Source organism: Pelophylax lessonae (assembly GCF_965119305.1).
Source record: "Pelophylax lessonae genome assembly, chromosome: 3".
NCBI classification, from domain to species: Eukaryota; Metazoa; Chordata; class Amphibia; order Anura; family Ranidae; genus Pelophylax; species Pelophylax lessonae.
This window is the reverse complement of record NC_138770.1, coordinates 426,963,942-426,991,381: the sequence shown is the minus strand read 5'-3', so window position 1 is coordinate 426,991,381 and position 27,440 is coordinate 426,963,942. Positions and strand designations below refer to the sequence as shown.

Here is a 27,440-nt window from a genome sequence, read left to right as displayed (position 1 = left end):
TTTTGACAAAATAGTGTATGTATGTATGCAAGGTTGGGTGGCTCAAAGTTTTTTGGGGGAATTTTAAGAGTTTGTGTACTTTTTTTTTTTTTTTACAGTTTTTGTTAACTTTATTACTATCGTACAGGGAACCAATAGTCCCCTAATGTGATAGCATTTTTATTGTGTCTTTGCTAAGACATCAGGGTTTTTTTAGATTCTTGATGTCTTCCCTGAACTCCACTGAAGCTAATGGAGCACCGATCATGCTCCATTACCTTCTTTTCCCTGGCTATATGTGCCAGGCAAAGGGACAGCAGAAACCCTGAAGTGACTAAATCCTTGTTGCTACCAGGTTCTTATCTAGGAGGGAACGGACGCTCACTGGTCTTCCTCATCTCTACACCACGACACCAGCCATGAAGGCCCTTTGAACCTCCTTTAGGGAAACGGAGCCTTAACTGCTGGAAGCATGGCATCACTGGGGGTGTGAACCTAAAAGAGAAATTAAAGCGGAGTTCCGGCCACAAAAAAAAATGTCAATGAACATACCCCCCGGGACAGTCAGGGCTAGTACATTCCACAATGGCTAGCCTCTGATCTGTCCCGGTTCGCACTTACCTGCAAGAAGAAATACTCACTTTTAAAATTTCTTCTCCAGCGTTGCCATCTCTGTTGTGGGCAGCTGAAGCCAGCGCGATCCTCTTCTGAGTCCTCTTCCGTGTCTTCTTCTCCCAGAATGCGCCTGCACTGGCCCCTCTTGTCACTTCCGGAAGTGACGAGCGGGGCCAGTGCCGTCGCATTGATTCCTGGGAGCGATGACGCTCAGCTCCCAGGAATCATTGCAAACCGGAAGTGACGACGCGGGCCGCGGCCGATGAGGGAGGAAGTGGAAGAAAGGTGAGTATTTCTTTCTACAATAACAAGGTAAGTAAAAAAAAAAAAATCCTAACTATCCATTTCCTTTTCAGGTAAAGAAAAGCAAGCGGATGGCCACAAAATCGATTTTGTGGCTGGAACTCCGCTTTAAGTAGCTCCCTTGGGATTGGCTACAAAGACCTGAAGTGACTGGGTGGAGTCTGAACTCTAGGAAAAGGCTACGCTGGGGCACATCCAACTGCTCTGAGGAGATTCCAGGGCCTTCAGGTGTGATGGCAGAGCCTAAGAAACATGGTGAAGGGGGCGCTCAAATGTTTCAGTGATTGGGGGGGCTCTACAGACATTTTTTACCTTCCATCTGAAAAACGTCAGATTTACAAGCATCTAGAAGACTAATTTAGCAAAAACCCTTTTTACGTTTGGGATTGATTGGTCAAGGACTTTAACCTCTCTTGGGTTATTATTGCTGTTCATGTCCTCCACTAGTGAAATTCACCCTGATTTATTGAAATTCTTGTCCCCATTACAAACAACCACCCACAGGTCTGACCCCCCCCCCCCCTCCTCTTTTTAATAAAAAATCTCCTAAACCTTCTTTGTGCATATTGCTAGGGAAAGAGGAATCGCACTACATTTATCTGTTACTGGCTCTGTATATCAGTTATTGGTTCTGTCACTAGCTTTATTCTGCCCCCACTTTAAGAATAAGGTAAGTAACTACCTACCCTTTTCTTCCAAGTATGAATTTGTATCAGAAAGCTTAGAGCTAAATCACAGCAGCCGTTGCTTTGCAACACAGTGACTGGTGTGCTGCGGCAGGGATCTCTGTAGTGCCTACATCACACCAATATTTTTAGCAGGCTTCTTCTGAAAGTTGATCAAATTTTATCAAACTGAGCTAGCTGGCAGGTCCACCCACTCAGTGAAAGAATGAGCCAATTACTGGTCAGGGGTTGAAGCACTAGCGCAGAACAACTTTCGCCTTCAGTAATCCACAATTTACTGAAGACTGCGCCACTGCCGCTACCTAGTTAATGACTTATTTAGGGCCAGGGGGTGGCGTAAACATAAACAAAACTTCACTGTGCAGTGGCGGCACTTACACATTATACATACAGTTGTGTTCAAAATTATTCAACCCCCACTGAAATTGATTGTTTTGGGCAGTTTGACATTGATTTTGATCATTCAGTCATCCTGCTTACAATTAAATCAAAGAGGCACGTGTAGGTCAGATAAATATAACAACATTTATAATGAAATAACCACAAATGTCTTTTCTGTGCTCACATCATCAGTTTTATTCAACCCCCCAAATGACATTCAATCTTAGTACTTAGTACAACATCCTTTTACAGTTATAACAGCTTTTAAACGTGAAGCATAGCTTGACACAAGTGTCTTGCAGCGATCTACGGGTATCTTCGCCCATTCGTCATGGGCAAAAGCCTCCAGTTCAGTCACATTCTTAGGCTTGTGCACTGCAACTGCTTTCTTTAAGTCCCACCAGAGGTTCTCAATCGGATTTAAGTCTGGTGACTGTGATGGCCACTCCAAAATGTTCCAGCCTTTAATCTGCAACCATGCTCTAGTAGACTTGGAGGTATGCTTGGGATCATTGTCCTGTTGAAAGGTCCAACGTCTCCCAAGCCTCAGGTTTGTGACGGACTGCATCACATTGTCATCCAATATCTCCTGGTACTGAAGAGAATTCATGGTACCTTGCAGCTTCCCTGTACCTGTAGAAGCAAAACAGCCCCAAAGCATGATTGACTTGACATGATTGTTCTTTTCTTCATAGGCCCTGTTCTTCCTCCTCCAAACATAGCGTTGATCCATGGGCCCAAACAGTTCTAATTTTGTTTCATCAGTCCACAGAACACTATCCCAAAACTTCTGTGGTTTGTCCACATGACTTTTGGCATACTGCAGTCGACTCTTCTTATTCTTTGGAGACAGCAAAGGGGTGCGCCTGGGAGTTCTGGCATGGAGGCCTTCATTACGCAGTGTGCGCCGTATTGTCTGAGCAGAAACTTCAGTACCCACATCTGACAAATCTTTTCTCAGTTCCTCAGCAGTCACACGGGGACTTTTCTCCAAGCTACGCTTCAGGTAGCGCACAGCAGTCGAAGTCAGCATCTTCTTTCTGCCACGACCAGGTAGCGTTTCAACAGTGCCTTTTGCCTTGAATTTGCGAATGATGCTTCCTATGGTGTCTCTTGGTATGTTTAACATCTTTGCAATCTTCTTATAGCCATTGCACTTCATGTGAAGAGTAATCACCTCTTCTCTTGTTTTCCATGACCATTCTCTTGACTTCACCATGTTTGTAACCACACCAGTAAATGTCTAGAAGGAGCTGAGTATCACAGTCATTTTAAAGCTGCCTAATTGGTGCTTATTAGGCTTTATTGCTGCTCCCTGACATCCACAGGTGTTTTCAATACCTGATTGAAAACACTTCAATGAACCTCTGTTCTTCAGAGTGGTAGTCTTTAAGGGGTTGAATAATTGTGTCAATGAAGAATTCACAAAAGAAACATTTACTACTGTATTACAAAACCAATTGATGTCATTTTAGTTGCATATGGCTCTTTAAGAAGTCCTTGTAGGATTTCATTCTGAATACAATTACAAATGTACACTAAATTCCCTAAAACCCTTTACAGCATTGGGGGTTGAATAATTTTGAACACAACTGTATGTAAACGTTTGCACAAATGTTTACACACATATCGCGTAAAATAAGTTCAAAATAGGACAGAGGAGGCACAATTTTTAACTTTTAGGTTTACGCAGCTCAGAACAGTACAATCTGAACACTGTGTTTTATATACGATATCTGTGTGCACAAGCCCTTAGACTGACAATGACTAACATTTCTAAGTTATTTTAAGAAATAAGTTTGTGCAGGAAGATTACATTGTGCAACTGTGCTGTATTTTTTTATGTGTGTCAGTTATTCTTTAGGTATTCAAGTTGTTGCATGCAATTTAACCACATATGATGTCATAGTTTCGATGAAAGAAAAAGTACACTTGTGTCCTTTCTGTGATTTTTATTACCCTTTTACTAGCAAAATATCATATGGGTTTTCCGTTTGACCTGTAGAATAGTTTGGTTTACTCTTTAACTGTTTGTTAATTAAAACGTTCTACACAACTGTAATTTGGCCCCTCTAAAGGGATTCTTATTCTTCTGCATATGGTAGAGCAGGTATCTCATAGAGTCAAAGATAGTGCTCTCCTATCAGCAGGGGGCATTCGTTTTGCAGATTGATGAGCTAAAGGCCTGACTAATGGGCCATACCCACTATACAATTGTCTTTAGATTTCTTCCTTAACCACTTTAAGACCGGAGGATTTGGCTGCTCAATGACCAGGCCCTATTTTGCGATTCGGCACTGCGTTACTTTAACGGACAATTGTGCGGTCGTGCGATGCTGTACCCAAACAACGTCCTTTTTTCCCCACAAATAGAGTTTTCTTTTGGTGGTATTTGATCACCTGTGCGATTTTTTTATTTTTTGCGCTATAAACAAAAAAAGAGCGACAATTTTGAAAAAAAAAACAATATTTTTCACATTCTTTTATATGAAATTCTCAAAAAAAAATGTATCTAATTTTGTTTTTACATTTTAGGCCAGTTTGTTTTCTGCTACATATTTTTGGTAAAAAAAGTTGCAATAAGCATATTTTGATTGGTTTGCGCAAAAGTTATTGTGTTACTAACTACGGGAGAGATTTATGTCATTTTTATTGTTTTTTTAAATTTTTTTTACTAGTAATGGTGGCGATCTGCGATTTTTTTTTTTTTTTTTTTACAGGACTGCGACATTGCGGCGGACAGATCGGACCCCTAACTGACATTTTTGACACTTTTGGGGGTACCAGTGACATTGCTATAGTAATCCGTGCTAAAAATATGCACTGTTACTGTAAAAATGACACTTGCATGTGCAATGTGAATGTGAATGTTGCAATGTGACCCTAGGGGCGTGATTATAACTGTAGAGGGGCGTGGCTTGTGAGATCATCACCGAGACGTGCGATCCTATATAGCAGGATCACATAGCCTCTGTGATCATCTAAGGGAGAATGACAGATGGCTGTCCTTCTCTGTCAGCGGTGGGAGATTGCGAGTAGCCGGCGGCCATCGGAGCCGATGGTCACACGCACTGGCTCCTCAACTGAGGGACGGGAGCGCCCCTCCAGCGGCGCGCGCTCGCCTCCTAGAGTCTCCTGAGCGAGCGACGTAGTACTACGTCGCTTGGCCCAGGAGCGGCTGCCTGCCGCAGTAAAACTGCAGTGGGCGGTCGCTAAGTTGTTAAGATTTACCAAAAACATAGAATATGAGGTCAAAACTAAACACTTTCAATTTTGTATGCAATCAGGCAAGCCCTTGCACTACATAGTTGAAGGTAAATCTAACAACAAAAGTTGTATAGTGTGTATCTAGGTTTAGGCAGGAGTCATTTTGGACTTCTGCAAAGAGTCTACTGCCTCCATACAAAGTGCAAGAATACAGCATGCTGACAGGCTTTTCTACTTAAGATGTGGCTGCTTTCTAAAGCCTTTTTCTCACAAGCCTCGACTTGTATAAGAGAAGTGTTAACAGCAAGTGTACACGAAGCATCTGCAGAGCTTTCAGCAAGCTTGGTTGAGGCTAAATGTTGAACACGGATACTAATGGCAGTGTTGATTGCCACTTAAAACAAGCTGCTAGCAGGCTTTCAACAAGAAGTGCTAAAGCAGGGGTCTCCAAAATATGGGCCATTAGCTGGATGTGGCCCTTTGCTTGCCTTTATCTGGCCCTCAGGGAGCTATTCTTTTCACTCATATGAGGCACTATTCCTTCCACTAACACCAAGGGCACTATTTCTCCCACTGACACCAACAATGGGTTACTATTGCTTCCACTGACATCAATGGTGGGGAACTATTCCTCCCCCTAATACCAATGCAATTGTTTTACTCCCATTAACCACCAAGCTTATGGCATTTTTTACTCCCTTGTTTTTCTACTTCCAAAGGCCACAGTGTTGCCCACCTAAAGCTTGAAGGGCAGTAAACTGACCCTTTGTTTCCAAAGTTTAGAGACCCCTTTGCTAAAGCATGCTAGCAGCTTGTTTAAAGCGGCAATCAACACTCCCATTAGGATTTGATTAGATTTACAAACTGGGGCTGAATGGTACTTCAACAAATCTTGCTAAAAGCTCTGCAAATGCTTTGTTAAAGCTTACTGTTCATATTCCTCTTATACAAGCTGAGACCTGCCTGAAACAGGCCTTAAGAAAACTGACTGTTACATTTTTTGTTTTTTTGCACCTGGAAAACTGAAAAATCAATTGGACTTAAGGGTGCATTCACACCTGCGAATGCACCCTGCTGGTGATTAAATGCGAGAACCCCACTGGAGGTTTTCACAATGAGTTGGAAGTAGGCAGCCCCATTGAAAGGAATGGCAGACTGTCAACTATCGCAGCTAATTGTACCCATTCGCATGTAATCTCTCATGCTGTAATAACATGTGAAGTTCTTGGATGATAGAGTCGTTGGTTGTAATCACTGGCAGAGTGCATTTGCAGGTGTGAATGCACCCTTAATTGCTGTGTAAATTTTCCTATGCGAATATGATCTGCAGGTATAAATAGCATTTAGATCCTAAGGACCAAGTGGGAAAATGCAAATGTTGCCATTAAGCTGCAAATCAAGTATGGTTATGAGTATACTAGCTATATTTAATGCCATATAAATACATAAGAAATTCTGGCAGGTGATTGGACAAATGATATGAAATACTATCTGTAAAAATAAATAAAAAAAGATAATTTCCTACATAGTTTAATGTTCTATATTGTACTTAAATGAGATTCATAAACTAATTTCCAGCTTTCAATAGGGTTCATAAAGAGTTAGGTTCCTTGTCAGGTTTTTGATGTCCTTTACTTCCTGCCAAGTTGACACCGTAAGCATTGTTGCAACATGAAATTCTCAATTCCTCTCTCTGGTGTGGGATCTTCTTATAATCCTTTAGATAACCGACCCCAGGGAGTGATTAGTAGGTCTGACAATGCCAGACTCTGTGGGGTGAATGGGGAAGTCCTAGTGCAGTTGGTGCCACTCTTAATCCCCTCAAATGCTCAAGTCAATAACTTAATTGTCAGCTTTATATCTGTCCTAGGCAGCCAGAAAAGTACATATTGAGAAAACAGTACAGTTTAAGACACCTTGACTCAAAGTAAATCATCTTCTAGAAGGAATGAAGCAGTCTCAAAATCCCACTAAAACAATGCAGCTAAAAGCAAAGAAGAATGCTGTGAACTTCCATTGGTAGTAAATCTAAAAACTTGTAAATGGCTGTCGTAAACTGGTCGAAAAGCAATACACATTTGTAAATCTTATTTAATTTGAACTGAGAGTGATTTATTCATCCCAAGTTCCTAAATCTATCCATATTCCATAGATTTTTTATTGTAATAGAGTTAAATTTATAAAAAGTGGTATGTGAGAAGATTATCAGATTATAACAAACATGTCTATATTACAAGGGGCAGCAGGCAGATACACATTCTAAGAGAGACATACATAGGATTCTTATCATATTTGGTGTCTATCAAATCGTAATTTCATTCTGTTTATTAATACATTGGTTTTCAGATTGTGAAAATGTGTCATCTATAACTATAGATATAGTTTGAATAATTGACTCTAAAGTAAAACTATAGGCAAAACTTTTTTTCCCATTTTGGATAGATCAAGGGAGGGTTATAACCCCTGTCAAATTATTATTTATTTTTTACTATCTGTGTACCATTGCTGAGATTTCCCTTCACTTCAAACAGGAAGTGAGAGGAAATCCCTGCTAATTAAGTGAATTTCTAGGGGACCCCCGATCACCAGAACTAGTGTCGCCATTGGAAGATTTCCCCTTAATTACTTTTCTGGGGACAACCCACATTTTTGGATTTTCTTTCACTTTCAATGATGATGGTAAACAGGACAAACGGAAAGGGTATATCCCCTTAATGGGGGCACAAACAGCAATAAAAATTGACAAGGACGAAAGAAAAAAGTTTTGCCTTTTAGTTATACTTAAAGTCGAGCCTTTGTAAAAATAAATAAATGCACATACGTGTATTTGCAGGAAATAAAATGTTAAATACTGCAAAGTATTGTAGCTATGATCAGTGGATCATGAGTGCAGTGTGTGACGGTCTATTCCCCCAGCTCTATATCTGTATTGAGATATGAACTTTCGGTTGGAGAGGTAAAGTTGGTGTCAATGGGAATACTTGTGATCACTGCACTGGTGTTCCATTGACAACTACAAATCTGCAGTGACCGAGGGACTTGTAGTTTATTCACACAGCCCCACACAGCTGCGCTAATTTCAAATCTGATACCATCTGCAGGGGAGAAGAACCCCTGTGTGCTGTCACAGGGGGGCATTGTAAGGAGCAGGGGGACTGCTTGGCACTATGGGAACACTTTTAGCCAGCTATAGATGAAGCAATTTTCTTTCTTGTAACCACGGGTTGCAGGAAAGTAAATCGCCTGATTTCCCCCCATCAACACAGTCAATCATTATTGCTATTGTGTGAAAAATCCAACATGCTGGTTGTACCCAAGTTGATAGATCAACTTGGATACAATCATCCTGCCCATACACAGTTTGAATCTCGGCCGAACCCTGCTGAACCGGAGCGCTCTCCTCTCCCCTGCAGCCACCGCTGGCTTACACGGGATTATGTGACAGGACCAGAGTTGGCTAAAACTAAGTTTAGGCATCTTTTTTTACACAGTGTAATTTTTAAGGTTAATTAAGTGTACACTGGAATACTACTTTAAGACATCAGCACAATGAATGTTTCTTTATATAGACCCACCAGGTTACAACCATCTATTAGTCCGTTTTTCTCTTATTGTTCATGTGTCCAGGTTGGCTTTAGAAAACTTGATATGGGCATCAATTAGATGTTTAGATTAGAGTGTTTCTTCTACGGTAACATACCAGGAACCCTGTTCATATTGGTCCTTCTTCACATGGTCGTTTTATGACACCAGATATTATGCAAAACTTTCTCCAGCTGTCTCCCTAGGGTTCTTCATCGCATAGATACAGATCACCCTTCTGATTTTTTTTTTTTTTTTTTTTAGGACACCACTAGGGAGATTAGCAAAAGTGCCACAATTTATTTTTTGTAAACCTGATTAGTGGGATCCCAGATATCTTTTTGTATTCATCTCTAGTCTTTTGTCAACTAAAATTAAATCCTCTAAAACCTTTTTATGGCAATGTTTTGTGCAAAAAAATCTTGGTTGTGAAGAGCAGGTACTCAAAAACAATTGAGTTGTTTTACTTGGGTGAACTGGTTACACTAACACGTGACTTTACTGGAATGTCTAGCTACAGTTTGACTTTTTCATTACATACCTTGTGGAGGTGCACTGAATGGAAATATTGGTGCCGAAACCAAAAATTCAGGATGCACTTGGCCGAAACCAAAACTGAAAATGACAGTTTTTAAAAAATTATATATATTTTTATATATAATTGTATTATATTCGACTTTTTAATTAAGATCATGAATCGAAATTTGTCGTCCATTATCGGCGCCTTGTAGCGCAAGAAAAATGCATCCCTTTAAATTCGATGTTTGTCTTCACACTGGTCTATTGCAGTGTTAAAAATCTTGCTTGCTGCGTTTTGATCAGTTAAAAAAACGCACCAAATACGAACCTCCCCGTTGAAATGCATTGAAAACACAGAACGCATCAATAACACACCCGGTTTAAGTTTTTTGATGCATTTTTTGAGTTGTAAGCATGGTAAAATCACGGTAAAATTTCATGCGTTTTTGTCGCAATTATCCGCACCTTTTTTCTCTATCTGGAAATTATAGAAAAAAAACAACATTTTCAGCCCAAATGTTTTGGCCCCGAAATTTCGGTGAATTTCTAAACCCTTGGTTATCCTCAAAAGTATTCTCAAGCATCATGGCAAGAAGGATCTCCTCAAAAATGATTATGACACTTTAGTTGGTTTATTAAATAAGCAATTAACCCACTGGAGGTGAGGTAAGGGTAAAGCTTTCAGTTGGGACACCTGTTATTGTGACAGCTATCCAAGGGCTTGTTCACACTGCAGTTGAGGAGCAGTAAAGCCCTGCAGTTGAGCTGCTCCCTTAAGCCTAGTACACATTGGCTGAATGTTGGATGGTATCGGCCAGTTCAATAGAAACCAGCCGACATTCGCCTATGTGTACTACAGCCGGTAGGACAGAAGCCAAAAAAGGTCTGCTGCTCGGCTTCCGATGAGCTCTCTCAGCCGGAGTGTTCTGGCATGGGGGGGTTGTCCCCCTGTGAGAACACAATAGCACAGCTATGGAGATAGCTGTAATACCATTGCATTGTTAGTAGTGGGGGGGGGGGGGGGGGGAGTCCTGCTTGGCACAATGATAACACGTTTAGCTGGCCATTGATGAAGTGAATTTTCTTTCTTGCAACCACAGGTTGAAGGAAAGCAAATCGCTCGATTTCCCTCAAAATCCAACATGCTGGTTGCACCAAGTTGATCAATCAACTTTGGTACAGTCAGCCTGGCCATACACGGTTAGATTTTCAGCCGGTCCCTGTTGAACTTGAGCGCTCTCCTCTCCCCTGCAGCCACCACTGGCTGACACAGGGGATTATGTGACCGGACCAGAGTGAGCTGTCAGTTTTTTTGTTCAGCCCTGCTGGGTTGAACGTAAAAAAGTAAATAAATATTAATGTGTACTAGGCTATACTGTTGCTGCCCCTAAACTGCTACCCCCTTGAGTTGCAGAAGCATAGCCCAGGGATGCACACGTGCCGTGGCAGCAGAGGAAATTGTATCAACGTTCATGTAAATGGGGTTCTCTGCAAGCGCCCTGAAACCGCGTGCAATGCATGCGTTTGCGGTGCGCTAGTGTGGCAATCAAGGGGTTAAAGCAGGCGGTGTGGAGGCGACACAATGCCTCCTCAATGCCTGCCTGAAGGGCAATCCACATGTAAAGGTACCCTAAGAGGGGATTTTCACTCTATTTAGAGATTTCCTCTGGCTTAATGCTACATCTCCTGAACAGGAAGTGAATTTATATCCCCTCAATGGGCCATAAATAGCAATACTATTTAACTGGCTCCTTTTTTTCTTTTTTTTCTTCTTCTTTTTTCTTTTTTACATTCTGTGACCTGAAACAAGCATGGAAGTTAAAAAGTCAGAGGAAAAGTAGAACTGCCATATGCATCTATGTTCTGAGTCACTGGCTCACAGAGTGTTAATTCCACTGTATTCTAACAGCCAGACAAGCTGCATTTTCAGAAGGCAAGGTCAGCAGTGGCAGCTTTAATATTTTCTCAGTACAGGGTTCCTTATAGGCTCCTAAGAAAACTAGGTCTTCATCTTCTGGCTAGGTCAGATTTTAAACGATTTTACTAGTAAAGTTGTACGAACGCTTGCGTCTTTGGCTAGCCCAGTAAAATATTCTGTACACACAACCACATTTTAAAAGCCTTTAAAAATTCTTATCTCTGCAAATATAACCTGATTGCCATATGTGAAAGAATTTCAATCAGTGCTAACTTTGACACTGATAAGGATTTGTCTGTGCTAAGAAAAAAAAATGTGCTCTGCAATTTATAAACCAAGGGACATACACGTCCTTTTGAAGTTTTATTTTCTTTGAGTGCTTGTAATGTCTATAATCTGCTCAAGTATTTATACCTGCTTGTGTAATTTTGTTACTTTTATTTAAAGTGGTTGTATCCTTCTATACTGTGTACTTGTTTTAATCCCAAAGATCTTAGGGCAGGCATGTCCAAAGTCCGCTTTTAAAAACGGCCCCACAGGTAATTTGGAAAAATACATTGGCATCAATCATGACTACTATTGCTGCCATTATTAATCATCATCGGTGGGTTCATATAGCGCTTACATGTGGTTAACCCCTGTGTGACTGATTAGGGAGCACGCATGCCCTGAATTGAGACGAATACATTGTAAAATCTCAGTTATTGTCTAAATCAGTTATAAATCTATATGGACAAAACATGAATTCTTGGTGTTATGTTCCTGTTCATATTTTTTTAACTTAAAAGTTGACAGACAACCTTTATTACTAATAATATGTAATGTACTTTACAATTCAGATAGGAAATGCAGAGTGATTTAACTAACCCCTGTTTTAGATTGGTCATCCATGTGACGAAATGAAAAGTATGCCGTTTGCAATAAACTTTGCATAAAATAGTTAATTTACATTAAATTTTAAGTCCCGGTTCACATTTCTGCGATGCGGGAACGCTGCGAATATGCCGATCCCCGCTGAGCAGGAGGGTGACAGCTGTTCTCCGCGCTGTGTGTGGAGACACAGCTGTCAGTTCCCCATGCATCTCTATGGGAGAAATCGAATGGGAACGCACCGTCGGTCTCCGCAGACATCCGATGCCCCATAGAGATGCATGGGGAGACCGTTCAGATCCGCCAAAAAAACAGACAGGCGGATCTGAACGGTCCGCCTGTGTGAAAGAGCCCTTTTCCATTTTTCATTTGTTTTTCGTCAGTTGTTATCCGTTTTTCATCCATTGTCATCTGTTTTTCATCCGTTTTTCATACATTGTCATCCGTTTTTCATCTGTTGTCATCCGTTTTTACATAGAGATACATTGATGTCCGTTTTTCATTCGTCAACGGATGGATGAAAAACGGACAGAATGTGTGAAAGGGGCCGTATGGTCCAAAGAATGTCAGGCAAAATGGTCAGCCCTCACGTATGTTCACTTCATCAAATCTGGCCCTCTTTGAAAGAATTTTGGACACCCCTGTCTTGGGTTGATTCCAGTCTGATCTCTCATTCCTCTGCTATACGCATGAGTCACTTAAGGCAGTCTGTACCCAATGGTCTCCAAACTGAGGGGGTGGCTGTGGCCCTTTGATCTCCTTCATCTGGCCCTTGGGAAAGTATTCCTTCTCTAACTCCAGCATTGGGGCATAATTTCTCCCACTGACACCACCAATAGGTCATTATTTCCACCGATGAGGCACCATTCCTTCCACCTACACTACTGACACCAATGTTGGGGTATAGTGTGCTCAGGTTATTTTTCACCAACCAAAGTCTGCAGAACAGTAAACTGGCCACTTAGTTAGAAAGCTTGGCTACCCTTGGTCTATGTGGACACCAGACAATCCTAGGAGACTGTCCTGTCCCCCCTCCAGCGCACAGCATGTGATTGAAAGCCTAAGCTGTGCATGTTTCCTAATGAGAGAGTGTGTGTATGGGCGGGGGCCTTGTCCATTTCTCTGCTTCTCTAGCCTCTGCTACCCCCATAGAAGTTTTAAAATAATTTTTTACCGTGCATATTAAATTCCATCTAGCATTGTATGCCAAAATTAGATTTTTACAGATATAAGTGAGTTATGGTATCTAGAAACAACAGCAGATTTTTTACTGTAAGCCTATTTAAAATCTCTTCAGCGATTTTTAAGTGACTACATTCTGTTTTGTAGAAAAAAAAAAAAAAAAACAGCAGTACTCCCACGAATAATGTAATGATAATGAACTCGAAGGGCCATCTTTGCATGTGCACTATAATGTGTTGATGAGTGTTCTGTTAAGGCATCCTATTTATTTTAAGGACCATTTAAGTCTCTGTGCACTTTATTTATTTTTATTTTTGGCATAGCTTTACTATCTGTGCTTTGCAGTGCACACATACCATGTGTTCTTGTGCATTGACTTAAAGCTGAAATCCAGGAATGATCTGTATTATATGCTTTATTGGTCCAGTGTGGCGCAATGTAAGTATACATTGCTTATACCTGATGGATAGCAGGGTAAAACTGAAAATCACTGTGTCACAACGATAGCCTCAGTCTTCAGGTCCTGCTTGGGTTGCTGTGCAGCGTCAACCACAGTGCACACTGACCTGAGTGGGTTGCTCACTCAGCCCAGAGAGAGAGAGAGATATCATACACTGCTCAAAAAAATTAAAGGAACGCTTTGAAAACACATCAGATCTTAATGAGGAAAAATATCATCATGCTGGATATCTATACTGATATGGAATGGGTAATGTATTGGGTACGAAAGGATTCCGTTTGATGGAAATGAAAATGATCAACCTACAGAGGGCTGAATTCAAAGACACCCCAAAAAATGAAAAGTGAAAAAATGATGCAGCAGGCTAGTCCATTTTGCTGAAATTTCATTGCAGTAACTCAAAATGGTACTCAGTAGTTTGTATGGCTCCCACATGCTTGTATGCATGCCTGACCACTTCGGGTGTGCTCCTAATAAGACGATGAATGGTGTCCTGGGGTATTTCCCCCCAGATCTGGACCAGAACTCCTAAACAGACTGAGGTGAAACCTGGTGGCGTCAGATGGACCAAAACATAATGTCTATTGAATTTAGGTCAGGTGAGCATGAGGGGCATTTAGTGGTATCAAGTTATTAATCCTCTAGGAACTGGCTGCATACTCTCGCCACGTGAGGCCGGGCATTGTTGTGCACCAGGAGGAACCCAGGACCCACTGCACCAGGATAGGGTCTGACAATGGGTCAAAGAATTTCATCCCAATACCTAATGGCAGTCAGGGTGTCATTGTCTAGCTTGTAGAGGTCTGTGCGCCCCTCCATGGATAAGCCTCCCAGACCATCACTGACCCACCCCCACACCGGTCATTCTGAACAATGTTACAGGCATCATAACGTTCTCCATGGCTTCTCCAGACCCTTTCATATCTGTCACATGTGCTCAGGGTGAATTTGCTCTCATCTGTGAAAAGTACAGGGCGCCAGTGGCAGACCTGCTAATTCTGGTGTTCAATGGCAAATGCCAATTGATCTCCACGGTGTCAGGCAGTGAGCACAGGGCCCACTAGAGGACATCGTGGCCCTCAGCCAACCCTCATGAAGTCTGTTTCTGATTGGTCAGAGACATTCACACCAGTGGCCTGCTGGAGGTCACTTAGTACTGCTCTGGCTTCTGGTCCCCCTTGCACAAAGAAGCAGATACATACCGGTCCTGCTGGTGGGTTAAGGACCTTGTACGGTCCTGTTCAGCTCTCTTAGAGTAACTGCCTCCTGGAATCTCCTCCATGCTCTTGAGACTGTGCTGTTTAACACAGCAAACTTTCTGTCAATGGCACGTATTGATGTGCCATCCTAGAGGAGTTGGACTGCCTGTGCAACCTCCTATAGGGTTCAGATATTGCCCCATGCTACCAGTAGTGACACTGACCCCAGCCAAATGCAAAACTAGTGAAAAAAGATGTCAGTGGCCTCCAACTATAAAACCATTCCTGTTTTGGAGGTGTGTCTCATTGTTGCCCATCTAGTACACCTGCTTGTTAATCAGTTTCAGGTGCCTTGGCGTTCATTAAATTAACAAACCTCTCTGCTACTTAACTTGATGCTATACTCTGATTAAAAAGTGTTCCTTTAATTTTTTTGAGCAGCGTATGTGTATGTGTGTGTGTGTATGTATATGTATGTATATATATATATATATATATAAAATATTGTATGTGTGTTTGTGTGTATATATATATATATATATATATATATATATATATATGTATGTGTGTGTGTGTTTTTTATATATATATATATATATATATATATATATATATATATATATATATATATACACACACACACACTTTAATATTAAACAGATCTAAATCGAGCAAATAAGAGAAGTCTGTGACGGTGGCGGGTATCAGACCCCTGGCCTTCTCATCCACCTCGTGACCAAAGACCAAGCAATCTCACACCCTGCCGTCACTTGCGGAACAATGCCACTCTCAGCTGCACCCAGCACACAGGTTGTCCAGCTTGCGGGACCACAATCTAGATGCCAGCAGACTGAGAGCGATTGTCACTGGGTTAATTAAACTATTAACCCTTTCCCTGCCACCACCTCTACGTTTATAATGAGCGGAGAGGACGCTCGTGATTTTACAAATATCAATTATGACTTTAGAATAACCGTCTGTAACACACAGTAGCGCGCTTCAGGAGGCAGGTTCGTTTGGGTCAAGTTGCGTTTAAGAGTTTAGAGACAAAGTTAAGTTAACACTTTTCAAAATAAGGTTTAATTATAAGAAAGGTTAAAATTGGTGCGAATAAAAATATTTACAGACAAATGGGTTACAAAGAAATAGAGACGCAATACAGCAATTTAGAAATATGAAGAGAAAGTATGAAAATACTTGCATTAAACGGTCCTGGTATTACCTTAGTTTCGGAGTTGAACAGGTATGTTTGGTTCCCCTTGGGCAGTGTTATGCCTTCGATCTTAGAATGAGAACTGAGAACTCTCTCAGTCCCTGTCTTTTTCTCTGACCCTCCAGGGGGTGTTACCAGAAGTACCAATGGCTCTGAGTCTATAAACTGCTAAGTGACCTCCCGCTTTGACAGATTCATAAAAACACTCATATCTGGAGCTTTGAAATGGTTACACACTTGAAACCGATATTTCATGGTCCGGTTTGGAATGTCCTATCTTTAGACACTAAACATGGGTTATTTTGGAATAACCTCTGACCTGTACAGCATTGGATCGCTAGCTTGCCTTTCCTAGGCATGACGGTGTCTGTGTTGGGACTTGATTCGATTGGTATTTTATGGGGCACCCAAATATCTACTTTTTGTTAATATGTTATGTTTGGGTAAGAAGATATGAAGTTTCGTGGTCAACTGTGTCATTTTCCGAATGACCTAGGAGCCATATGCTGTGTTCAGATTACAAATTAACTCTTAGAGCATGAGGAGACGGAATGTCTGCTTGGTCAATCTGCTTGTGTATAGTAAAGGTGTGAAAAAATGTCAGCTGTGCCTGGAACCTGGCATTCAGTGACCCAGGGGGTCATTAACACTGCAAAGGCTAGGAGGATGAGGCTGGTAACAATGACCCATTTGGTTTTAACACTGTCAACTAAGCTCGCAACACAAGATGGATGCTTGTGACTGAGCGTTTGAACAAAATGGCGGCCTGACAAACTAGAGTGCCAACGCACGATATCATTACAAAGTCCATTGTTTGGGATATTAAAAACTGTAACGCACAATAAAATGTGTGTTTTTACACCTGTTGATGCACATGGAAAATTCATACATTTTATTTGTTAACATATGTGCATGCAGATCTTCCACCCAATTCAGAAATATGCAAAATCCATAAATTGTATGATTTTTTTCAAAGACTAAACACATTTTCTAGCATATTATTAGGCAAATAAAAATCTCCACATTGAGGCCTCTTGCACACTGCAGCTGTAAAAAGCTCGGTACAGCTTTCTTTTTTTTTTTTTTTTTTTCCTGAGCTAAAATACAGTCCATTAATTATAATGTGCCTATGCACACCGGCGCGTAAACGAGCGCCGTGCATTCTTCAGTAAAAACAAAATAGAAAAATCTGCATTTTTGGTCAGTAGTTTATGCCTCATGCATGCAAATATGCTCGATTGCGCCCAAATGCCCATTTACATATAGTACAGAACAAGAACGCAAGAAAAAGTTTTCATGCAATACAAAAAAAAAAGTCTGAAAAAGTAGATCAAACAGGAGTATCGTGTACAAGAGGCCTTTGGTGCTTTATCAGTTTGCTAGATTGGCAACTTCATTAGCTCATCATTTGAATGTGACTTTAAGGTGTTTGTATGAATGAAGCATTTGCTTTTAGAGGGAGGAGTTCTCCTAAATCACCCCCAAAAATGGCTGCCACTTATCTTTGTATCTGATATTTCATAAATGTTTAAACAACTTGAAATCGCATTTATGCTTCATTACACATGTATTGTGCTAGTACAGGATGTGTTTTACTTTATTATCTGATAACCTGGAAAAGATCACCTCTGAATGTGGAAACCTTCTAACGGAAATATTTCCTTAATCATAAAGTGTCCTTGAATGACATGTTTGTTAGGTACACTTGATCTAGCCTGTCTTGCGTAACTATAATAAAATCAAACAAGCAGAATATATTGGAATAATCTATTGAAAGTTGCAGAGGCTTCATAGTTAGCTAAGAGTAATGGACAGGTATTAGAATACACGTAAAAGAGAACTTCCAAGCCAGGTAAGTGATAAATGCAGATTTTACCTTTCTACCCACTTGATCTTAAAGCGGTAGTATCCCGCTTTTTGACACTTTTACCTACAGGTAAGCCTATAATAAGGCTTACCTGTAGGTACAAATAATATCTCCTAAACCGGCATGGTTTAGGAGATATTTACAGTGCATGCAGTCGCTCTCGCGAGTGGCGCATGCGCTCTGAAGGTCCGGGGGGACCTTCAATTAATTTGACGGGAGCTTGCCGGAAAATCACTCCCGCGCGCATGCGCGGGAGTGACGTCATCGCGGCTCCGGCCAATCATCGCGCCGGAGCCGTCTCTTCCGGCCAATCACCGCGCCGGAGCCGCCGAACCCGGAAGAGAAGGCGAGGGATCATGGCAGCGCCCGCAGCGATGTCCGGGGGTCCGTGTCGGGGCTTCGTTCTAAGGTAAGTTACACATAATGGGCTAGTATGCGATGCATACTAGCCCATTATGCCTTTGTCTTGCAGGTTTTTTTCTTTTCCAAGGGTTTACAACTGCTTTAAGGAACAGGCATGACCCTTTAGCCTACTGTGAAAACTATTACTATAAAAAGAAAAAGTATGGTTGGGGTAGTAAATGTAACATAAAAAGTGGGGCTTTCAAAGCAGGTTGTAATAGTCTAATATGTTGTGAATGTTCCTTTTAGGAATGATACTGGAGGGTTTGCAGTGAAATCTTTCATCAGTTTCATAACATTATAATATAGTTCAGCTTTTAGAATCCCTCCTTGGACACTATCACCTACACAGGTTGAACTGGGTGGACTATTGTCTTTATTCAACCTCACCTACTATGTAACTATATTTGCCAGATAAATTAGTAGAAAATGAATGTGCAACAATGAACACAAATACCCCAGGACATAACACATACACTATATTGTCAAAAGTATTGGGGTGCCTGCCTTTGCATGCACATGAACTTTAAAGGGTTAGTAACCCTAAATGATGCATTGCTGCCAGCCCCTCTATTTTAAGCTCCCATCCTGCACTGTATAAGTTTTTGTAAGAAACCAAGCCTCTAAATAACTTTTTGTAAAGTATCTTCAGGCCAATCAAGTGACTCCCGCCCACTCTGCTACTACGATCCAGGGCTAGAGGAGGATGAGTCGAGCTGTCCCTTTGATGCCAGCCCGGAGTTACTTGACCACCAAGCTGGCCGCTCGGCCCCTCTCACTGTAGCCCTGGATTGTAGTATTAGAGCGGCTGGGAGTCACGTGCCCGGCCTGAGGCTACTTCACAAAAAGGTATTTAGAGGCTTCCTTTCTTATACAGTGCAGGATGGGAGCTTACAAGAGAGGGGCTGGCAGTGAAATTTTACTTTTTTTTTTTTTTATAACCAAATTTTATTGAGTTTCTGCAAGAAGGTTAAGTACAAACGTTGTAGTAGCATAATAAAGAAGAGAAAATTATCACATTGGTCACAGATTTGAAACAAGAAACATGAACAGAATAACAGGTCGAGTCAAGACAATTCAAGTGAACCTTGCCGGTAACACGAGTGTTGAGCTTCCACCATGTGAGGTCCAAACGTTAAGGTACACCGGGCTCCGACTACCCCACATGGGAGACATTTTACTTTTTTTTTTATTAACAGCACCGGGGGGAGGAGACAGAGACACAGACTCCTGAGCTGACAGTCAGGGAGGGGAGGGGGGAGAGGACGGGGGAGAGCAGAGAGGAGACCCAGCGGATGAGGGTGTCACGCTGGCAGACCACAGTAGTCAGGGCTCATTAGCAATGATTATCGTGGCCAGGACACAGGAAGTGGACGGATCAGCCAGGTTTTTGACAGTTTCCAGAGGGGCAGGTTAGACTGCACAAGCACTGTGCTATTTAACCTGCCATAAGGAAACAGGATCTCTATTTTCCCATCCCAGTATTAGTTCGTAGGGTTCAATATTGAGTTGGCCCACTCTTTGCAGCTATAAGAGCTTCAACTCTTCTGGGAAGGCTGTCCACAAGGTTTAGGAGTGTGTCTTTGGGAATGCTTGACCATTCTTTCAGAAGCGCATTTGTGAGGTCAGGCGCTGATGTGGGCGAGAGGGCCTGGCTCGCAGTCTCCGCTCTAATTCATCCCAAAGGTGTTCTTTTGGGTTGAGGTCAGGACTCTGTGCAGGCCAGTCAAGTTCCTCCACCCCAATGTCACTCATTCGTGTCTTTATGGGACTTGCTTTGTGCGCTGTTGCGCAGTGATGTTGAAACAGGAAGGGGCCAACCCCAAACTCTTCCCACAAAGTTGGGAGCATGAAATTGTGCAAAATGTCTTGGCATGTGGATGCCTTAAAGAGGAACTAAACTTCCAGCACGCGCATGTGCTCTAAAGGAATGGCCACCCATGCCGTTTCTTCAAAGTAGTATGCCGTGACAGCCAGCTCCCCGCGTGCATGCGCGGGAATGACGTCGTCGCCGGTTTGTCCAGTCACAGAGCCAGAGCTGTGAAACCGGAAGGAAGACCGGGTAAAGATAGACACCATCTCCAGTGCCGGGATGATGCCTGTCTAAGTAGCCACTGGATTGCTTATACAAGCTTTGGGAGGAGACATTCCTCCCTTCTGCGGATTTATTGGGATCGCCTGTACCCAGTGGCGTAGCGTGGGTTGTCAGCACCCGGGGCAAGGCAAGTAATTTGCGCCCCCTAACCCCCGGGATTTTAGCACTCGAGTCTCTTCCACTAGATTAGTTAAAGAAACCCTTACCCCCTAAGCACATGTATTGTTTATTATGAAAATACTGATTTAATTAAAGTAAAATGCATCTAAATACAAGTTTGAATGACCAGCGTGCCCCCTCTCAATGCAGAATGACCAGCGTGCCCCCTTTCAATGCAGAATGACCAGCGTGCCCCCTTTCAATGCAGAATGACCAGCGTGCCCCCTTTCAATGCAGAGAGACCAGCGTGCCCCCCTTTAAATGCAGAGAGACCAGCGTGCCCCCTTTCAATGCAGAGAGACCAGCGTGCCCCCTTTCAATGCAGAATGACCAGCGTGCCCCCTTTCAATGCAGAATGACCAGCGTGCCCCCATTCAATGCAGAATGACCAGAGTGCCCCCTTTCAATGCAGAATGACCAGCGTGCCCCCTTTCAATGCAGAGAGACCAACATGCTTCCATTCAATGCAGAGAGACCAGCGTGCCCCCTTTCAATGCAGAGTGACAAGTGTGCCCCCATTCAATGCAGAGAGACCAGCGTGCCCCCTTTCAATGCAGAGTGACCAGCGTGCCCCCTTCCAATGCAAAGAGACCAGCATGCCCCCTTTCCATGCAGAGTGACCAGCATGCCCCCTTTCAATGCAGAATGACCAGCATGCCCCCTTTCAATGCAGAATGACCAGCGTGCCCCCTTTCAATACAGAGAGACCAACATACCCCCTTCAATGCAGAGAGACTTACCTGCAGCGACCGCTTCTCCTCAGTTTCCCGCGTCTCCTCGAGTCCTCCCGCCCCCTCCTCGGCCAATGGCATGTGTTTGCCTTTCGGCCAATCAGGAAGCGGGTCTCAGACCCGCTTCCTGATTGGCCAGGAGGAGGATCTGTGTGACAATAGCGAATTTTCATTCGCTATTGTCACACAATGGGTGGGCTCGGGTGCAGTGCTCTGCGCCCCAGGTCCACCCTTTTTTGAAGCCTATTAGAGCCTGGCTCTAATCAGGTGATTAAAAAAAAAACCCACTCTGTGACAGCGCCAGGCTGCTGACTCACTCGCTGCTAAACTGACTGAGCAGTGAGGAGAGGCAGCATAGGCGGGGCTTGGCTTGCAACGCCACCCCACCCTACACCAATGGACAGGTGAGGCACAGTCCAGCCCCGCCCCGCCATTTTCAGCCATAGGGCGGCCACGCTGGACATCTCCCAGCCTAAAGATGGAGGCAGCCGCAGACAGTGTGTGAACTATGTATGTCAGAGTCAGACAGACAGACAGACACTGTGGATGCGCCCCCCCAGATGTTGCACCCGGTGCGGCTGGCCCCCCCTGCACCCCCCACGCTACGCCACTGCCTGTACCAACTGGGAGTCCTGATAGATCAGCCAGGGCTTTCGCCAGCTAATCAGAGAGCTGAACAAAGACTGTATTGGCTTTGTTTGGCTCTGGGCTATGGTAGCCCACAGTGATAAAAATGAAAAAGACAGAGTAAAAATAACATAAATAATTTTAAAAAATGTAAAGTGCAGCTGCCCCCCTGTGCTGGTGTGCAAAAGCGAACGCATGCAAGCTGCGATCTTCCTACACATGTGCGATATCACCGTGAACGTCAGATCATGGGTAGTAATGCTAGTACCAGACCTCCTTTGTGAATCTAAAGTGTTAGCCTAAAAAGGCTTGTAAAGCATCGCCCATGAATAGTAAAATTTACTGCACGGACGTGCACAATTTTTTATTGTGCGGGCGTGTGGAATTTTAAAGTGTGACATGTTTGGTATCTATTTACTCGGCGTAACATCATCTTATTTTACCTAAAAATTGGGTTATGCCAATTTTTTAAATAAAGATATAGCTTTAAAAAGTATATATATATATATATATATATATATATATATATATATAATATAAAAAAAAAAAGCTTTTGAAAAACTGCTTTGCAAATACTGTGTGACATAAACAAAATTGCAAAACCCACCAATTTATTCTCTAGGGCCTCTGCTTTAAAAAAATATAGAATGTCTGGTTTTACAATAAATTTTCTAGATTAAAACACTGATTGTTACATGTAAACAAAAAATGCCAGAAAAGGCCTGGTCTTCATTGTTAGTTCACCGTTTTTTTTTTTTTTTGGTCATTTTGAAAACAAATGCTGGTGATCAGTTTTTAAAGCATCATTTTGTATTGCGGCAATTGTTTACAATTTCCTTCCTTTCTTGGCTATAAAGATTCATTATCAGGATATTAGATGGAATCTGTTTTCTCCAGTTTAAAGTGGTTCCAAGGCATTAAAGTATAATTCAAGGCAACATTTTTATTTTTTCTAGTTTTGGATGGAGTGGAGAGGGATTTGAACCCCTGTCAGTTTTTATTGCTGTCTTTTCCCTCATTATGGGAGATTCACCCTCTATTTTTCATTGAAAGTGAAAGTAAAAGTAAATCCCAGATTTTGGGTTGACCCAGAAAATGAATTGAGGGGAAATCTTCCAATGGGGACACTGGTTCTAGTGACCTGGGGGTCTCCAAGGAATTTCTTTAATTTGCAGGGATTTCCTCTTGCTTCCTGTTAGGCTATGAGACAGGAAGTGAAGGGAAATCTCCGCAATGGGACACAGATGAGGACAAAAAAAAAATCTGACAGGAGTTATAACCCTCACTTTATCTATGCAAAATAAAATAAAAGTTTTGCCTATGGATCTACTTTAAGGTTTAAAAAAAAAAAAAAAAACGTTTTACAGCTTGCTATCGTCCACCTCCCTAAATACCATGCTGTGCAAGGCTGGATTTCTGCTATCCTCTCTTCCACTTCACACAGGGGCTGGGCAGCAGCAGGTGCCATTGGCTCCTACAGCTGTCAATCAGATATTGTGAGGAGGAAGTGGGGTGGGGCCAAGCCACGCTGTGTGTCTATGGAGCATGAATTCATAGATACAAACAGCTTGGGAGCCAGAACGCACATGTGCACCCATGGCAAGCACCTTTCTATGGGAACACATAGAGAAGAGCTGGAGCCATGATCGCTGGTGGGGGACCACAGAAGAGGCGTTTCAGGGCCGCTCTGTGCAAAACCATTGCACAGAGTAGGGGAGTATAACCTGTTTAATATTTTAATTTAAATATTGCCTTTAGTGACACTTTCATTTTGATACATGTGTAAAAAGATGACTTGAAAAGAATATATTTAACTACTTCTGGACCGGAAGGTTTTCCCCCTTAAATGACAAGGCCATTATTTGTGATACTGCACTATGTTATTTTAACTGACAATTGTGTGGTCCTGCAATGCTGTACACAAACCAAATTGATGTCCTTTTTTTCCCCACAAATAGTGCTTTCTTTTGGTGGTATTTGATCACCTGTGCAATTTTTATTTTTTGTGCTATAAACAGAAAAATAGCGACAATTCTGAAAAAAAAACAATTTTTAATTTCTGCTTTATACCATTCCCAATAAAAAACTATATAAAATTCTAATTTTTGCATAATTTTAGGCCAATTTGTATTCTGCTTCTTATTTTTGGTAAAAAAAATCCCAGTAAGTGCATATTGATTGGTTTGCACAAAAGTTATCACGTCTACGAAGTAGGGGAAATTACATACATTTTTATTCAGATATTTTTTTTTTTTTTACTGGTAATGGCAGCATTGCAGCAGACAGATTGGACACCGAACTGACATTTTTAGGGGGACCAGTGACATTACTACGGTATCAGTGCTAACAGTATGCATGGTTACTGTACTAATGACACTGGCAGGGAAGAGGTTAACACCAGGGGCGGTCAAAGGGTTAAATGTGTCTCTAGGGCAGTGATGGCAACCCTGAGTACCCAAACTGCAACACAAAACCAACCTTATTATTTCAAAGTGCCAACACTGCAATTAGCCAGAGAGGGGGGTGAGATACAGAGAGAGGGGGTGAGAGAGAAGGGGGGGGGGGTAGAAGAGAGAGGGGGGTGTGGGAGAGAGGCAGTGAGAGTGGGGTGTGTGAGAGAGAGAGGAGTGTGGGAGAGAAAGGGTGGGGGTGTGTGTTTGTGAGAGAGAGGGGTGTGTGAGAGAGGAGAGGGATGAGAGAGGGGGGGTGTAAGAGAGAAAGAGAAAGAGAGAGGGGGGTGAGAGAGAGGTAGGAGGGTGAGAGAGAGGGGGGCTTGAGAGAGAGAGAGAGGTAGCTGAGAGGAGAGTGAGGGGGGGGGGAATGAAAGAGCTACCGCTTTGTCTCTATCTGCAGTCCCTGCTCTGCCCCCCGGTCCCAGACTTTGTCTGTAAGTAGTCTGTGTATGATCATGCCCGATACCTCCCATGCCAGTCTCCGTCCTTGATCTGGTGGTGGGCTCTGCTCTGTTCCTTCCAGTTCCCCGGGCCTCACTGTTAAAGTTGAGGAGTCCAGGCTCTGGAAGGCGCCGGGATGCTACACCCACTGCTCGCCTCTTTGGGCGTCAAGGAAGCGGTGAAGCTCCATGGAGGCTGCGGGGCCACCCACTGACTCGCTTGCTCACCATGTGCAGATACATTCCCGCCCCACCGTTTGCTGCCACCGTACCTGGACTCTCTAAGGACTCTCTCGCCTGCCCTCAGAGATGGCTCGCCATCACTGCTCTAGGGGATACTTTCTAACTGTGGGGGGGGGAATGGGCTTGCTGCATGAACACAGAGACCTGTGTTCCTAAAAAATAAGAGGAACACAGGATCCCTGTGTTCATAACTAGCAGAACAGCAGTCTGCCGTGTTTACAACAGCAGACCATCGTTCTGTCTCCACGGGAAGCGATTGTGGGTGCCCAGCGGCAGTCGCAGCCACCGGACCCACTGATTGGCTTCCCCTGTGGCCAATCTACGTGTGCGCGCGACCCCACTAGCGGTCCCGCGAAACGACGTACAGTATGTACTGCTGTCGGTCGGCAAGTGGTTAACACACAAAAGCTGGAGATAATACAGTGGTGAGATAACACAGATGGTTAGGATGACTTCAGGCTAAAAAAAAAATGCTTTTGCATTTGTCAGTGCTTTCTGTAGAAAGGAGGGTGTCAACAGTAGGTCATTTCACCTGCATGTTTCTTTACATTTTAGGAAGTGTTAAGATTGTGCAGTTGGGCAGAAAATTGATTTAAACCCTTAATTGCAAATTTGCATTTTTTACTTGTTATGCATTCAGGCTGCTTTACAAGTAAAGAACGTGCCGTACATTTTTTTTTTATTTTTACGGTGTGTGCTTTGTACTGGAAAAACTGCCCTTTGTTGACAGCACACTGAATTGTTGGACCACTCCTGTCCTACAGAGTGCAGCACTCTGGGCCTTCAGCGGTCCATCGCCTCTCTGGCCTAGTGCTCCGATCAACAATGCTGTGCAGGTAATTATCACACTACCGGAGACCCGGACCACTGCACTTTGTGTAGGGCATCTGTTTTTCGTTCCAGGAGGGGCCTTATAATAAAGATATAGCTATAAAAAGAATTATGGTATATATTTTTTTTGAATCGTACCTACTAAGGTGGATGCAGCACCAGTCTCCCGCCGGCTCTAAGACTGGGAACAGAGTGATCAAACACTGCTGATTGCTCACTTCTCAGTGCTCCCTAAGCAGAGAGCTGGTGACTGTTAGTCTCCAGCTCTCTGCTTTTGCCCCCATGCTCACTAGAGCGTTGGGTTGTGGAGGGGGCAGGAGCAGTCCGCTCAGGCTCTCAGCGGCTTGCTTGCTTGCTTGCTTGAGAGTCTTAGCTGGGTGCTGATCTGCTGTCTCCTAAAAATGGGTCACAGCAGTGCAAAACAATTTGGCTGTGCTTCTCCTGTGGATGACAAGAGTGCAAACGATTTTTGGCTGCACTTCACCTTGAAGCGTTTCAACAATATAATACCCTAGACCAGAGATGGTGAACCTTGGCACCCCAGATGTTTTACAACTACATTTCCCATGATGCTCATGTGCTCTGCAGTGTAGTTGAGCATCATGGGAAATGTAGTTCCAAAACATCTGGGGTGCCAAGATTCGCCATCACTGCCCTAGACCTTACCAGTTATGAAGATGTGCAACTAAAAACAGCTAAATGTTATTCATCTAGATTAAGTATATACATATATTGTATGTAAGTTTAAATTTCTCTCATTGTAGAGCGTATCGTACATTTTAAATCCCTCTCATTGTTGAGTGTACAGCTGTTGTAAATTTGTCTCATGCTTTGTGTTTGGATTAGTAGTTAACAAGAAAAAAGTTACTTGTACTGTATGTGAGTTGTCCTTTTTTAAACTCATAATAGTTTCTGTTGTCTTGCAGTCGCAGATCTGGGCAGTATACAATGAATCATGGAAATGTAAACCCCAGCCTTGATAAAGTATCATTTAACCGGTCTGGATCACAAGATTCATTAGATGAACTTTCTCTGGATGACTATTGGACTGAAGTAGAAAATATCCAGAAGAGCACTGATCATAGTCAAGAGAAACAAGATGTTGTTGTTAAGGAGCCAGATGGTAAGACATTTATTCAATCTAATCTTGCATACCAGAACTCTTGAGATGAGAAAGTTCAATATCTTCTATATCTAACAGAATGATTGGGCAAAAGATCTGTTGTTGCTAACCTTTGATGGCTTCATGTAAAAAAGTGCATTGATAATTCACAACTAAAACTTGTAAACAAATGGTTGTTTTTCCCCAAAGCAAACATTCATGATAATGCAAGGTCTGCTTGTGAGCTACCCCCCCCCCCCAAAAAAAAAAAAAGAATTGCCTTAGGCTGGCCATATACAGTTTGAATCTCACCTGGTTCAGCAGGAACCGTCCGAGATTCAAACTGTTATTGGTCAGGCTGAATTTACCAAGTTGA

General features: G+C 42.7%; 1 protein-coding gene across 2 annotated transcripts in view; it reads left to right on the top strand.

Annotated features, from left to right (window-relative positions):
- Positions 1–27,440, top strand: part of ARHGAP18 (Rho GTPase activating protein 18) — a 216,496-nt gene that overhangs the window by 136,121 nt on the left and 52,935 nt on the right. For both annotated transcript variants that reach the window (XM_082249091.1, XM_082249092.1), the window contains exon 2: positions 26,889–27,085. In XM_082249091.1, coding sequence (XP_082105217.1) covers positions 26,889–27,085 — 197 coding nt within the window. The remainder of the gene's footprint in view (positions 1–26,888; positions 27,086–27,440) is intronic.